A 14373-nucleotide genomic window follows, 5' to 3' on the forward strand; every position below is an offset into this window, starting at 1 on the left:
AGATGAAGTGGAGCAGCGAGGGGACGAGGACTTCACTAACGACTTCTCGGTGGCTTCATTTCATCTTTTCAAAATGAGAAACAAGTTCAAACAAAGTTAAAGACTGTTCTGTTTCTGTGGCAGATCAGTGATGTTTCCCAAATAAGGAATAATGTAACGTCTCATTCCTCCTCCTCCGACCGGTGGAGGCAGATGGACGCCCCTGAGCTCAATAGATACAGACGTATGTACAGCGTAGATGAAGCAGCTCTTCATTTCATTCCTGCTGCACACAAGCTCACGCGTGCAAAGCGACGCTGGAACAAACAAAGCCCAACAACATCAACCTGATGAGGCAGCGGCGCCTTTGTACTTTACATCAATGCGAGCTAAATAAGTAATGTCAGTTTCAAAGCCAACGCTCGCACGTGACCGCTCCGCTCACACTCCGTGTTTACTGCGGGAATTTGCTTCAGAATGTTTAATTACATGCTCGACATGCTTCATCTCGCTATTTGAGAGGCGCTCACAGTCAGAGTGGTCAAAAAGAACAACAAAACTCAAGTTCATTTAAAATGCTTTGACGCCGTTTTGTTACGTCTGGTGAAATTGATTGTCTCAAATGCTTCTCGTTTGTTCCGTTACCTCGCGGTTGAAGCGCTGACGGTTGAGGATGCGGAGGCGACGCCTCACTAACTCCCCGGTAGTGTTTCAGCTTCCTCCAGTATCACAGGAGAAATAGCTCAATTTGTGGAAGAGGTAAAAATGTTAGCGGAAACATTTCCATAAGTCTTTGTCTGAACCCATCGCTCTGCCTCTCACCCCTCCCGTCATTCCCCCCTCCGCGCCTCACCCCTTCCCCTTCCCCGCGTCTCCGAAATATGTCTCTGTTTATGGCTTGTGACGTCTCAGGATCGGGGCAGGTAATGATTTTTTTTTGTTCTTATTTCCGTGTAGTGAGGGATCAGCGTCGCGCCGCTTATCAGGCCATTTATTACCCTGCCAGCTCGCCACTCAGCTGTCTGGGTAAATGCAATCTCTCCTGATTCACACAATTACCCCAAGATAGAGAGAGGAAGAGAAATATCTCCAGCAGCAGCGCTGTGGGTCAGACAGAGTTTAGGGAAGCGCACAGAGAGGAGGCCGTTTGCGCCGTAGGAGGGCTGTTACAGAAAATACAACAACAGAATACTACAACAGAAATAAATGTCAAAGGCATTAATCGGCCTCGGCTCTGCAGAATAGGGGGTTAATTGGGGGTTAACAGACATTTTTAGAAGTGAGATTGAGACTGATCATAAACTTTTTGCTGTTGATTCTGTCATCTTCATTATTGAACAAGCCGGTGTGACGTCGGACGATTCCTCCAACAGCTGCAGGTGCAGTTCAACCTGCAGCTCAGATAAGAACTTGTTACACGTGCAGTTTTCCGCGCTCTCCCGCTCGGAGGCAGCTGCAGCCTGTACTTTCTGCTTCGCTCCGTTTCGGGACACTCTATCCTGGGCGAGCGAGCGCGCGCTGCATCATTCTGTTACAGCGGCGCGGCGAGTCATCAAAAAAAAAAAAAAAAAAAAAAAAGGGGGCCCAGAAACAGGCCACGTTTCTCCCCTAGCCCAGCACTTCTGCGTGCGCGATGAGAAGAGCTGCTCAGCAATATTCAGCGTTACTGCGACAGAACGGAGGCTCAGCTCTGGAAGAGGAGGCCGACGCGCCGGACCCCGAGCTGCGCGAGGAGGGAAACGCTGGCACGACCGTATGCGTGATGGTCAGTGTGTAATAAGTGTGTAACACACACACACGCACACACACACACAAACACGCACGCACGCACGCACACACACACAAACACGCACGCACGCACGCACGCACACACACACACACACACACACACACACACACACACACACACACACACACACACACACACACACACACAGCAGCTGGGCAGCGTCTCTACGTTTCTTGTGTCGGCCTTCGACGTGGCACCGCATCAATTAAAGCCAACAGCACATTCATCACAGCCAACCTCAGAGCAGCGTCGGACACTCAGCGCACGACGCCCTCCGCCTCTGAGCGGCAGGCCGGCGCCGGCAGATGGCTGCCCACCCTCGGCCCGGACCCGCCGGACCGTTCCCCTTTCCTTTGTTCATTCTTTCATCCTGATGAAGTGGAAGATCTGCTGTTTGTTTCTTCCTGTTCGCTCACGAGGCCTAGTGTCAAATTAAAAGTCTCCTGTTTGTCCCAGAAATAAAGTGCGGCGCTGTTAGTGAAGTGCGAGGATGAACACCCAGAGCTCTCCGCTTTGTGCTGCGGTTCACACTCCCGTGCAGCGCGGCGAAGTGCTCTCCCATCTTTAGAAACCACTCTCGCATCCCCAATCTGACACAGACACAGCGAGTGAGTCGCTGTCACTCCGGCGCTTGGTTTCAGCTGGTGGGATCTAATTCTGAAAATGCCAGATGCCAGTGACGAGAAAACATTTATTGTCAGCGCAGACAAGTTATTTGTTAAATTCTGCGAGTGGGTAATACGATAATAGACGTGTGTGAGTGTGTGTGTGTGTGTGTGTGTGTGTGTGTGTGGTTGGTTGTGTGCACCCACATGGCCCCTAATAACTGAAATATGTCATTAATGGTGGTTATTTCAGTGCACTGGCTGCTTCTAGTGGTAATTGTGTGCTGCGTGTACGTGTTAAGCCAGTAGTGTGAGAGCGTGTGTGTGTGTGTGTGTGTGTGTGTGTGTGTGTGTGTGTGTGTGTGTGTGTGTGTGTGTGTGTGCGTGCGTGTGTGTGTTTAATTGGACCTCCCTGAGCCAGTCTCCAGGTGACGGAACTCATCTGCTCTCCCACTGATTAAGGACAACAGATGGGCTGGTACCACACACACACACACACACACACACACACACACACACACACACACACACACACACACACACACACACACACACACACACACACACACACACACACACACACACACACAAATGATTCATCATTACATTCGCTGACATACATACAGTACAAGTAATGTGGCCTGTAATCAATAGTAGATCACAGAGTGGAGACATGCAGCGTGAGTCATACTAAACCTTGACCGCCGCTGCACTTATTAGCGCCCACGTGACTCCTGCCGCACACACCCACGCATCACACTCAGGCCACACAGATGCCTCCGTTACTTCGGTCTTCATCATTATCCCCTTCCTCATCATCACTGTCAGCTGTGCTTCCCTCACCCTCGCGCTGTCTCTTTAACTTCCCCACTGTCCTCCTCCATCGCTTTCACTGACACGTTATGAGTAGGTTCATTTAGCCACTGAGGCTAAAGACTGAAACACGTGGCAGCTATGGAGCACAGACCTGTTTTAAATACGGTTTCATCTGGGGCTTTTATTGTCATTGGTAAACACAAACATACGGTTGTTTCTTTTATGTTAGAAGGAAACATGAACTTCTACTTGTAAATCTACAGACATTTGTGGTGCAGTGGGTTTTAACACCTGTGGATCATGGATTCACTGTAAACTGCGCTGCAGCGGCGTCTTGGAACCGCGAGCGTCAGCCTTGGGTCCCAGCGTGCATTAATAATCCCAGGGCCCGGGACACGGCGCCGGTTCACTGGACGCCCTCCAGCGCATCATTCCCGGTGGCTCCAGACGCCGGCCCACCTTGAACACCGCACAACACCTGCCATTTGGAGGGCGCGCTCACAATTTTGCCCTTGTCAAAGTCACTGGTCTCCTGTCTTCTCCTCACGCGCGTCCGTTTTTCCTGCTTCCAAGGCATCAACTACAAAACGGGACTCGTCACTCATTGCCTAAAATACCCCGGGCCCTGACAGCTTCTGTCAGGAGACCATCAGTGTTATTCACGTTGCTTGTCAGTCGCTCTAATGTTGTGGTCTATACACCCAAACTCTGTACATCTGAATGAATAGACGTGAACCTACCTAAAAATTTAAAACAAACCAGTCACGCATCCATGTATTCCCAACAACGTCATATCTGTGAAGACAAACTCCCATTATGGACAGTACTTGATCTTTAGTGCTTTCTTTATGGTTGTGACTCATCCACTGGGCTCCTGCTAACCTTCAACAAATGTTCTGCAACTTCTTAGCAGCCCACAACGCTGAGTCAGCGACTTCTACGCTGCACCCGTCTCATTTAAAACACAGCCATGAATTGAAATCATAGAGAAACAAGTATTAGAATGTAAAGGTTTCCCTAACAAGCGGTCTCTCAGAATGTGAACTTAAACCTGCCAGTGACTGAGAAGGACAAACTGCTAAGAAAACCGGGCCGGACAAAAAAAGTCAACATGGACACGATTCATGTATCTCTCAGAACGTCTTTTTTGTTACACAATCTGGACTCAGGGCTGAGACAATTCCCAATCTTGCAGTTAAACCTGTCAGTGAACCCAGAGTGACCCTGGAGCACACACAACTCTACTGCCGTATTAATTCCACAGTCAGTGTAAAACACTCCATTTGGTCTACACCCATTTGCCTTCGGGGTCACATTAATGATAATTAGGAGGCTCTCAGCATGCTGGTTAATATTCCCCCATAAAACCCATTTCATCGCGGAAAACGTAAAGATGGAATATGCTTAGCAGGTGACAGGCTGAGAAGAGGCAGGAGCAACAATAAAGTGTGTAGTAGCTCAAATCAAGCACAATGGGACAATATTTAAAATTCATGTTACATGCTGCGATAGCTGAATCAAATCGATGAGTGCTTAAAAAATACAACAATAATTCCCATTCTTATCTCCCCAAAACATGGCGCCTTGCTACACACACACACACACACACACACACACACACACACACACACACACACGCTCAAAAAATGAAGTGAAAGGGAGGAAAGAGGGAGAAAGAGAATGAAAGACACAAAAAGAAAAAGAAAGAGGGGGTGATAACAGCTTCAATAAATCATCCGGGCCAGTCGCCGCTCCCTGGGGATGTGGGATGGATTAAATTAAGCACTCTCTCCACCCGTGTGTCTATCCATGCCTTATCCATCCCTCCATCCTCCCCCCCCCCCCCCCCCCCCCCCCCCCCCCCCCCTCTCTTTGCGCTGTATAAATGCCAACAGCTGATCGCGAGACGGCACACTCACGGGAACACCTCGCGGAAGCTGCAGAGAGAGAGAGGCCGAGGGGACGAGAGAGAGCGAGAGACAGAGGGAGAGAGAGAGAGAGAGAGAGAGCGCGAGCGAGCGAGAGAGAGGATGCTGTTGATCCTTTCGGACACCGCGAGTTTAAATGTGATTTTCGCACCGAGCTGAGAAGTCGCTGTCAACAGGAACCACGGACTATTCCTGCGACAAAGAAGGGGAGGACAAGGTGCCCGACATTATATTTTGAAAAGCTCCCCAAATCCTCCTTCCATATTTTCCCTTCTTAATTTCCTCCCCTCCTCTTCCTCCTCCGCCTCCTCTTCCTCTCTTTGAAAGAGGCCCAACATTCTTCCATCACCGGTTGTTTTGTTTATTTATTTATTTGTTTATTTTGACGGCTCGCGAGCTCCCGGTCTGTCGCCCGCTCGTGCGCACGGAGAGCGCGAGGCACCCCCCTTCGGGAGGGAGCTGTCCGGTGCTGAAGTTGCATTTCTCATCTTTCTACGAACAAGGACTAGAGACGTACCGATCCACGAGCGGCGTTTGAAGGGAAAGTACCCACCGGACTCACCCACGGCTCGTGCTTTCTTTCCCCCACCAAAAAAAAAGCAAACCTGCAGACAAGCTTGCTCCGGTTCGCCCGTCTCGTTGGCGTGCTACGGGCGAATCACCACGCTGGCCAGGCCGTCGGCGATCGGCTGTGTTTGTGAGCTCGTGTCGGTCGCTGCGTTTGTGAGAGCGCGTGTCGGTGTCGCACCACCATGCCAAGATCCTTCCTGGTGAAAAAGGTGAAACTGGATGATTTCTCCACCGGGGCGGATTTGGAGAACGCCTACCGGCACAGGACGGACCTCAGCCTGCGGCTCCATGACAAAGGTAGGTCAGGCTGCCTGCACGCGGCATTAACAGGTGTCTCAGGAACAAGTCGGTGTCAGAGAGTAGGAGGAGGAGGACCGACAGTCAGGAGAAGCCTGTGTTAGTGCCTCCGCGACGAGACTCACCGTTTCTAATAAACTTAGTCTGCTCTGCTGCTCGGAAGCTGCATTTAGTGCTTTATCCCCCTTTGCATCGCGTGCTCATGCTGAGTCTGGTCTATTTGTCGCCTTTCCGGCGTCTGCAACAGGATGGTTGACTACCTGTGGGATGCTGCGGGTAATAAGCCTATAATCACCGACTACAGAGCAACAGTGGAGTTATCGCGCAGTTGGCCAATTGCTCGTGCGCAGTGGCGTCTCGAAGCGCCGCAGCACTTGCGACACAAGCGGTTCTATATGGGACTCCGAAGGAATAGTGGCGCAGACGAGCGCCTGCGGGGGTCGCACGAGCGCGACGACGCGCTCGAGGACCGCCGGGATCGACCGGTGAGCGCTGCCACGCACGCTAACCCGCAGCGAGACTTTGCTCCGTGGGAGCGTTTAGCGCGCGCCAGGCTGGATTCGCAGCGCTCGCTCGGCAGTGGGAGTGGAGCTGCCACCGGAAAGCGGAAAGGTCACCTGAGAAATCAGCTAAATGCAGCTCGTCCCGTGTTTCATTGATTCTGGCTCACGGTCAGCGCGGACTCTCCCCCCACGCAGGCTAAGTAAGGTTAAAAGAGATAAAGACCGGGCTGGTTATTAATATCTGCTGCCCTTTCACCGGATCTGATGGAATCAGAGAAGACAGTCAGTCTAGATGTTCTGGATGCTCATTGATGTGGACACGCTTCAACGAGCTCAGCGTGATGCCACAGTAATAATGTCGTGAAGACGCTGCTGTCTCTCACAATAACCGGAGACTTTCTGCAACAGTTTTACCTCCTGCTGGAATATTCCACTGTGCAAACGCCGTTGGCCAAGTTGCCATTTATACGCAGCTCTCCTGCACATTATCCAAAGTATTTTCTAATTTTTTTGAAGAATGCCCCTTTTTTGTCGCGCTCCGTGTCCACGCGCCGTCCCGATTTTGCGGTGTTGGCAGATTTCCGCGTGATAACGTCTCGCCCAGACGAGCTCCCGGTTCAGCCCGAATGGCTGCGCTTCCAAAATAACGCGCGAGCATCAGGGGTGCACGTGAGAGATTTGAGGGACGAACTGTTGAATGCACAGACGCTGGATCTCAGGAACAGTGGTTTGGTTTGGACCGGCTCAGCGTATTAGCTGATACTAATATTAGATGCATCGTGTCGGTGCTATGAGGCGCTTCTCACCCGTGTGATTCACCGTTTTCTGTTGCCCCCCGCTCCTCTAAAGCTGTGAACTTCTCGCAACCTGCAACACGGTGCGTCACACTGTTCATCGTTGCCGGTTGAAACGAACCGCTGTTGCTTCTCTCTCCGTGTCACTGACTCGGTTGCGCTTCAGTGCTCGGTCCCACCTGGACAAGAAGGAGAGAAGCAGCAGCGACTTTCGTCTCCATCCCTAACAATTTATGGCACCGAGCTGAAAAGTTCTTGACAGAACCAGCGTTTACAATAACTGGTATCATACCAGTTTCTTGTTCTAGAGTACTTCTGCTTCCATATGAAGTACTTTAAAGTACACTACAGTATCATATTGTCGTCTCACACGTTTCTTGTTGCTTCTGCATCTTGATCAAATCATTATTTAAAAAGATTGACACAGTTTCCCTAAAAATATATTTTTTACCAAGGCAACAGCTCTCTTGAAAAGTTGTACAGACAAAATACAGACAAATTCGAAAAACGGCCCCATGCGGTTGATAACAAGCTGCCATCTTTAACATTTCAAGGTGGCAGGTCCTGAAGATCAGAGGAAGTGAATCGTCTTGAAGTAACACCACAAATATACAGTATGATAAAATCATGTTGCTGCGCTGTTCCCTGGTAGAAATATTCACATATTGGTGATGCCTCTAAAAGATGACAAACACAGAACCACATTAAAGAGAGAGCATGTTTTCTCTAATGAATTAGTTACAGAATAGGAGTGCAACCTGTTGACTGTACAGTACATGTATGGCTCTGACTGCTCTACATGTTGAATGAGTCTGAGTCGCTGTTTTCTGCCCTAAAGACTTGTCGTGCAGGTCCCAAAACTCCCTGAGCCGTGAAAAACCTGAGGCTGCAGCAGCAGCTCTGCTGTCACTGTGTCGACCTGCACTGCACTGGATCTGTCCGTGGTGCTGATGCTCATTTTCACACGCTAAATCAGCTTTCCGGAGTTCAGGGTCAGGCTGTGCACATTTATCTTTCACAGAGGAGGTGTTTTTACTGCAACCTTTGAGGGCTGGGAGGAATTACACTGCTGAATTATCGCTGGATGCTGCAGGCTTCTTTACTGGCCACAGGTGTGCGGGGACGAGACAAATGCTCGGTACAATCTGGCAATTCAGTCGTTTATGTACTGTGGGTGAGACGCGGTTGCAGTCTTACTGCTGGTGGCAGTGTTTTGCAGTGTGAGGGCCTGCTGCAGTGTTAATTATGGCCGGACAGCGTGTGCTCTTACCTGATACTGTAGGCACATTCCATTCAGAGAGAGAGAGAGAGAGAGAGAGAGAGGGAGAGAGAGAGAGAGAGAGAGAGAGAGAGAGAGAGAGAGAGAGAGAGAGGGAGAGGGAGAGAGAGAGAGAGAGGGAGAGAGAGAGAGAGAGAGAGAGAGAGAGAGAGAGAGAGAGAGAGAGAGAGATGGCTTTGTTAACGTCATTTGACTTCATAAAAATATGTTGACCTAGATCATACTCCACAGAATCCTTCAGTTTAAACCTTCTATTAAACTGGTTCATGTTGGAGGAATCAACTCTCTGTTCACCAACAACTAGTGTTTTGGACCAGTGTCACTAATTATTAATTTATTTAACTCCACTTTCTAAGGCTGTGTTGGCTAGAACACTTAATCTGTCTCTTGAATAGATGGGCTTATTTATTTATTTATTTTATTTCAGTCTAAATGAAACTTTTATTCCCTCTCGTCCATCTGAAGATTCGTGCTCTGCCACCGTACTTGGTCCTGTTAGAATCATTTCACATCACCTGTTTCAATAAGCTTATTATCCTTCTCTTTTCCAGCTGCCTACATCAGCGACTACATCAGCCCCGTCGTGTACGATGGGGAGAGCGACAGTGGGCTCAAGGTGCCCTCCCCCGACCCGCTGTACGACGGCATCCACAGCGACTACGGCGCCCCCGACTCGGAGTCGCCCGACAGCCCCAGCTCGGAGCTCACCGACGGCTACATCAACGGCGACGCCGCGGTGAGCGAGGGCTACGCGGTCGACGCCTTCTTCATCACCGACGGCCGCTCGCGGAGGAAAGCGCTGGGCAGCCCGCGCAGCATCCAGCGGCACACGTGCAGCGAGTGCGGCAAGACCTACGCCACGTCTTCCAACCTGAGCCGGCACAAGCAGACGCACCGCTCGCTGGACAGCAAGCTGGCAAAGAAGTGCCCCACGTGCGGCAAGGTGTACGTGTCCATGCCCGCCATGGCCATGCACCTGCTCACGCACGACCTCAAGCACAAGTGCGACGTGTGCGGCAAGGCCTTCAGCCGCCCGTGGCTGCTGCAGGGCCACATGCGCTCGCACACGGGCGAGAAGCCGTTCGGCTGCGCCCACTGCGGCAAGGCCTTCGCCGACCGCTCCAACCTGCGCGCGCACATGCAGACGCACTCGGCCTTCAAGCACTTCAAGTGCAAACGCTGCAACAAGACCTTCGCGCTCAAGAGCTACCTGAACAAGCACTACGAGTCGGCCTGCTTCAAAGGGCCCTTCTCTCCCCTCGGCCCGCTAGATGCATGACCCCCCGCGTAGATAAGGCAACAGACACAAACCATCATTATCCTTCCAGACTGAAGTGCAGACAAAAACTAATCTATTTTTGGTCGGAATACGACCTTGCTTCTTGTCCCCTCCCTCCGACGCCCCCCTTCCCCTCACCCGACTCCTCGCTTTCCCTTGGAGCCTGTTCATGATGATGACGATGATGAAGATAGCACAATTTTTCTCCTTGAGATTTGCCCACTTAAGGATTTAACTGATTGACGCATGCACTTCCTACAGACTGCTCACCTCCTCTTCTGTCGGCTCTGGAGAGAGACAATGAAAGTGCCGTGGTTTCCTCCTGGCATCTGAACACACTACGACTCCACATATTCTGGGACAGTGATGTTGACGAGGATGACGACAGAGACAAGTGTAAGCCAATAGCTACTGGGTTCCTCCCTGCACTGAAACACAGTGAAAGAAAGAATTTTTTCCTTCTGAGTTTGTTTTTTGGGGAGAATAATAGTAACAATAATAGTAATAATAATGATAATAATGTTCTGCTGCACCAAGTGACCATATTCTCTCCACTGCTGAGGTAAAATACTATTTATTTATTAAATTATGTATTTATTTGACCATTTTATTTATTTGTTGTAAGTCTGTGATTGATTGACGACAACGGAGTGATATCATTGTTTATTTGTTGCACTTTAAGTTCTGTATATGTATTTAGAATATTTGCCAACTTCTTTCTATCACTACAGGCCAAAGCATATGTCACTTTTTACGTATGTTTCTTTCCGATTATGTTTACTTTTTCTTATTAGCGTTCTTGCATGCAAAAAATAATGAAATCTATGCCAACATCATAAAAGCTTATGATTTTTTGCCAAAATCCTATAGATAGAACCTGAGGGCAATATTTTTCTCTTGGAGCCTCCGTAGGACTCTTTAAAAAGCAATAATCACCTAATGCATGGTATTTTATGATGAAGTTATGAAGTATTACCTACTACTGTATAGCAGTTTAAAATCAGGTATGTTTTACTTCACCTATAGTCATAAACAGAAAAAATGCTAATATTACAGACATCAGGGAACATGCCAATGTAGTGTTAGAGTAACAAAAAGAAAAGTCCTGTCTTTCCTCTCCTGTTATGCACTGCCTGCCTCTTAGTGAGTAGAACAAACGTAGGACGTAGGCTAGCGAGGCTGGGACCGGCTGCCTGCTGGGTGTGAGGCCTATTGTAGGATAACTATAACCCTGACAGACGTGCACAGGAAGACTCCAGCATGAAACAAGCCTGCTAACCACAACCGAGGGAGGCCTCGCCTTTAAACAGGCCTCCCGTCATTTTACTCACAACGGATCATGGGTGATTCACCAGTTCGCTCTTTCTCCGACTTTCTCTGACTGACGTGCCATGCAGCCACATAACAGCAGGCCTTTAGATGACGGCTCCGTATCTCGTCATTCTCTGGCTCCAACCTAAACACTACAAACATAAATGACGTTAACAAAGCCATCAGGTTGGAGATGTGCACTAACCCAAAGGATGAGCAGCATCCACGGTGTTACGCTTGCTGAAAAAGTCCGTGTAAAAGTTGGGTACATTGTTGAAGTTGGACCAAGGTCAACTTTAAATGCAATGCATTATTCAGCTCCCCCTCTGCTGCACTTCCAGCCCATAGAGCGTGCATTGTGAAACCACAGAGGAAGCATGCACTTTAGCTCCACGGCTTGATGACTGCAGCTTAACCGTTACACTCCCATGCTGTAGAGACACGAGTCTGAGTCCTGACTATTCTGCAGCAGGCCACATTCCTCCCCGCCCCACGGCCAACGTACCTACAGACAGGCTAACGCTACTCTAATTAGCCCACACCCGGTGAGCGCGTGAACATTCGGTCCACGCGGGCCCCAACCGGCGCCGCTGAACCCAGTTCTCTGCAGCTCAGAAACCTTTTGTGCAGATTCACGGAGCTTCCCAGGAAACAGACCGGCGACACAATAACAAGAAAACGATAATAAAGTGCTTGTTTATGTATATTGCCATAATGAGTACCTTCACTTAGACGCATTCATTTGCACAAGTGCAAAATACAGTGCCTGCTGATGAGCTGTTGGTAGTGACACAACCCATGGCCAAGATTCTAACAACTGACAACTGGAGACTTTGAAATTCAGATCTGAATCTGTTGCAGTGTTTGTTCAGTGTTGGTGTGATGTCCAGCATCATTTGGAGCTGGACGGACAAAAGCGGAGTCTGCCCCGATAAAACCACTCATTACCAGACGTTCTCCGTGATACATTTTGTGTTTGTGGCATATTGAGATACAGCGGTAACTTCCTCTGAGGTTGGGAAGAAGCTTTTTGGAGGGCGTTTTAGCCGTGAAGCAGATTTTGGTGCGACTGCATTAATCAGTCGTGAGTCAACAAATTGCAGGTCTCATTTCTCCCCCTGATGTGTGAACTCGATGGTTTATAAGCAAAACGACCAAACCTCGACTACTTCACGCACACAGCTGGACAGGCTGCCTTCGTACAGTATCTGCTAGAGATGTAAATGCTTTTATTTCACTCACTAAGTCAAATCCGCTCCCCTGAATTAGAAAACAGTGGATTCGCGGCGCGGCGCGAACAGCGTCGCCACACGAGCTCGGAGTCTCGTGGCGGCGGCGGCGGCTGCAGCTGCTCGGCTGCCGTTCAGTATTTGGCCAGCGTTGTTGTTGCACTTGCGCGTCTGTCTCTGGGCGAGCTCCAGTCGGTCTGTTCTCTCCAAGCACTTCCATTTTAGTCATCTCCACCTTTAAGAAAGTAGCACAATGAAACTAACTAGAATTCAGGTAGAGAAGAATTAAAAACCTTGTACTAGATTGACCTATCTTCTTTTTTTGTATTTCCAAGTTAAAGAAGGATGATAACCTAAGTAATCATTTATTGCAAAAGGGTTTGTAGAGAATCCTTTGGGTTGAGACGTTTTTACTGCTGTATATCTGACACACCTTATCTCGGGAGGCTTGGATCTCTGGTGCAGAGAAACGGCCTCCTGGGTTTTTTTGAGCCAGTATTCAGACAATGTAAGCACAATGAACACAAAGCATTTTGTGGCACTTAATAATAAAGAATAATCTTAATCAACCGAGGCAATTTGTCGTAGTTTCGCGTCTTGTTTCCTCTCATGATAAACACACACAGACTTTCGTGGCTGTCAAGCTGAATAATGTATGTGACACCTCCCAAAGCCCTTTGTCCATCTCATTTCTCTGTTTAAGTGCCTTTTAACACAATCCATGCTAATAAAGTGAGTTTATATTTAAGTTAAAAGGGTTCATTTACATAGAATCACACTAAATTGGGCTCAACAGCTCAGACTTTGTGTTAGCTTTGTCAATATCGTATGTTTGAGGAGGGACCCAGGTTAACACTGGTGCACAGCGTGCTCATTAGCACTCAGCAGGCTGGAAGCGATCTCTCAGTAATGGGCAACCTGAATGGCTAAATATAACACTTGATTAATTCCAGATTTGGATATTTTGCAGTGTTTAAGTGCCTTAATGCCCCTGAAAAGTTAGTTTAAAATCTTAAGTATAGTCATAATCAGGGAGGTTCAAACAGGAAGAACTATTTTGGGGATTTATGAATTTAAAGCAGATGTGATTTAACTGGTACAACACCATAACAACACAAGGACACTCGATGTTCTTTAATTTAGAGTATGAAATGTTCAATGTATCTGTAAGAAACCCGCCACCACCGTCTAATGATGACTAACATACGTCTCTCAGTACAGTACAAATTAGGTACTAAACACTAAATATATTGGAACAGGCCCAAAATCTGGGGAACACAGAAATAAATGGAAGGTTTGCTCGTTATCACTGCAGCTCAGCTGTTGAAGCAAAAATTACTTTTTGATCTCTAGAAATATGCAAGTTTTTTTCTTCTCTGTCCAAGAGTTAGAAGCTGCAGACAAGTAACGTAGGACTGCATCTACAAAAAGACGAAAACTGGAAAACACCAGAGAGCCGAGCCCAAATCCAAGGCTTTTTAATATTTTATGATTCACATTTCTTCCCTTAAATGACAACAAGCCGCAGCCTGGTGGCGTCCACGGCGTTGGGCCACGGCCGCTCCGTGGGGCGGCGCTGGAGTGGGCTCCCTGTGACACCGCAGACATTTATCCTGCGCTGACTGTGAATTAAAAGTGACCTGATTAAGTTCCCGTGAAGGCGTTACAAGCTTTACTGCCTCTAACGGGCCTTTTCTTCTTCTTCTGTCTCATTTTGTGCATTTTATCAGGCCAAAGTCATGTTTCGTGCATTAGAAAGCAGTTGTTAGTTCCCAGCAAGCGCAAACAGTCCAGGTCTATTGTTGTGATGCCAAGGCAATAAAGCATCTACAGCATCTATAGTAGTAAACAATCTGAAGTGCCTCAACAAAGACACAATGCAGCCGTCTGCAGCTTTATGAAGTACAGTACATCTCTCAGGCCCAACCAGAAAATTGGTTTCACCGCAGTTGCAAAAAGACAGAAAAGTGACTGCCCACAGCCGTGAATCACCG

General features: G+C 48.6%; 1 protein-coding gene and 1 long non-coding RNA gene across 3 annotated transcripts in view; one reads left to right on the forward strand and one right to left on the reverse strand.

Annotated features, from left to right (window-relative positions):
• The window catches only part of LOC114842547 (uncharacterized), a 93203-nt gene that overhangs the window by 17799 nt on the left and 61031 nt on the right, over positions 1-14373 (reverse strand). The window lies entirely within an intron of this gene.
• LOC114842544 (transcriptional repressor scratch 1-like) lies at positions 5084-12953 on the forward strand. 2 transcript variants are annotated; one of them, XM_029128156.3, is made up of 2 exons: positions 5084-5984; positions 9112-12953. In XM_029128156.3, exons 1-2 carry the CDS (start codon positions 5870-5872, stop codon positions 9837-9839), a joined length of 843 nt encoding a protein of 280 aa, XP_028983989.1. In that variant the 5' UTR covers positions 5084-5869; the 3' UTR covers positions 9840-12953. The 2 variants fall into 2 exon arrangements, with proteins under 2 accessions (XP_028983989.1, XP_028983990.1); XM_029128157.3 differs by lacking the exon at positions 5084-5984 and adding an exon at positions 6036-6687.

Source organism: Betta splendens, chromosome 16 (assembly GCF_900634795.4).
Source record: "Betta splendens chromosome 16, fBetSpl5.4, whole genome shotgun sequence".
Taxonomy (NCBI): Eukaryota; Metazoa; Chordata; class Actinopteri; order Anabantiformes; family Osphronemidae; genus Betta; species Betta splendens.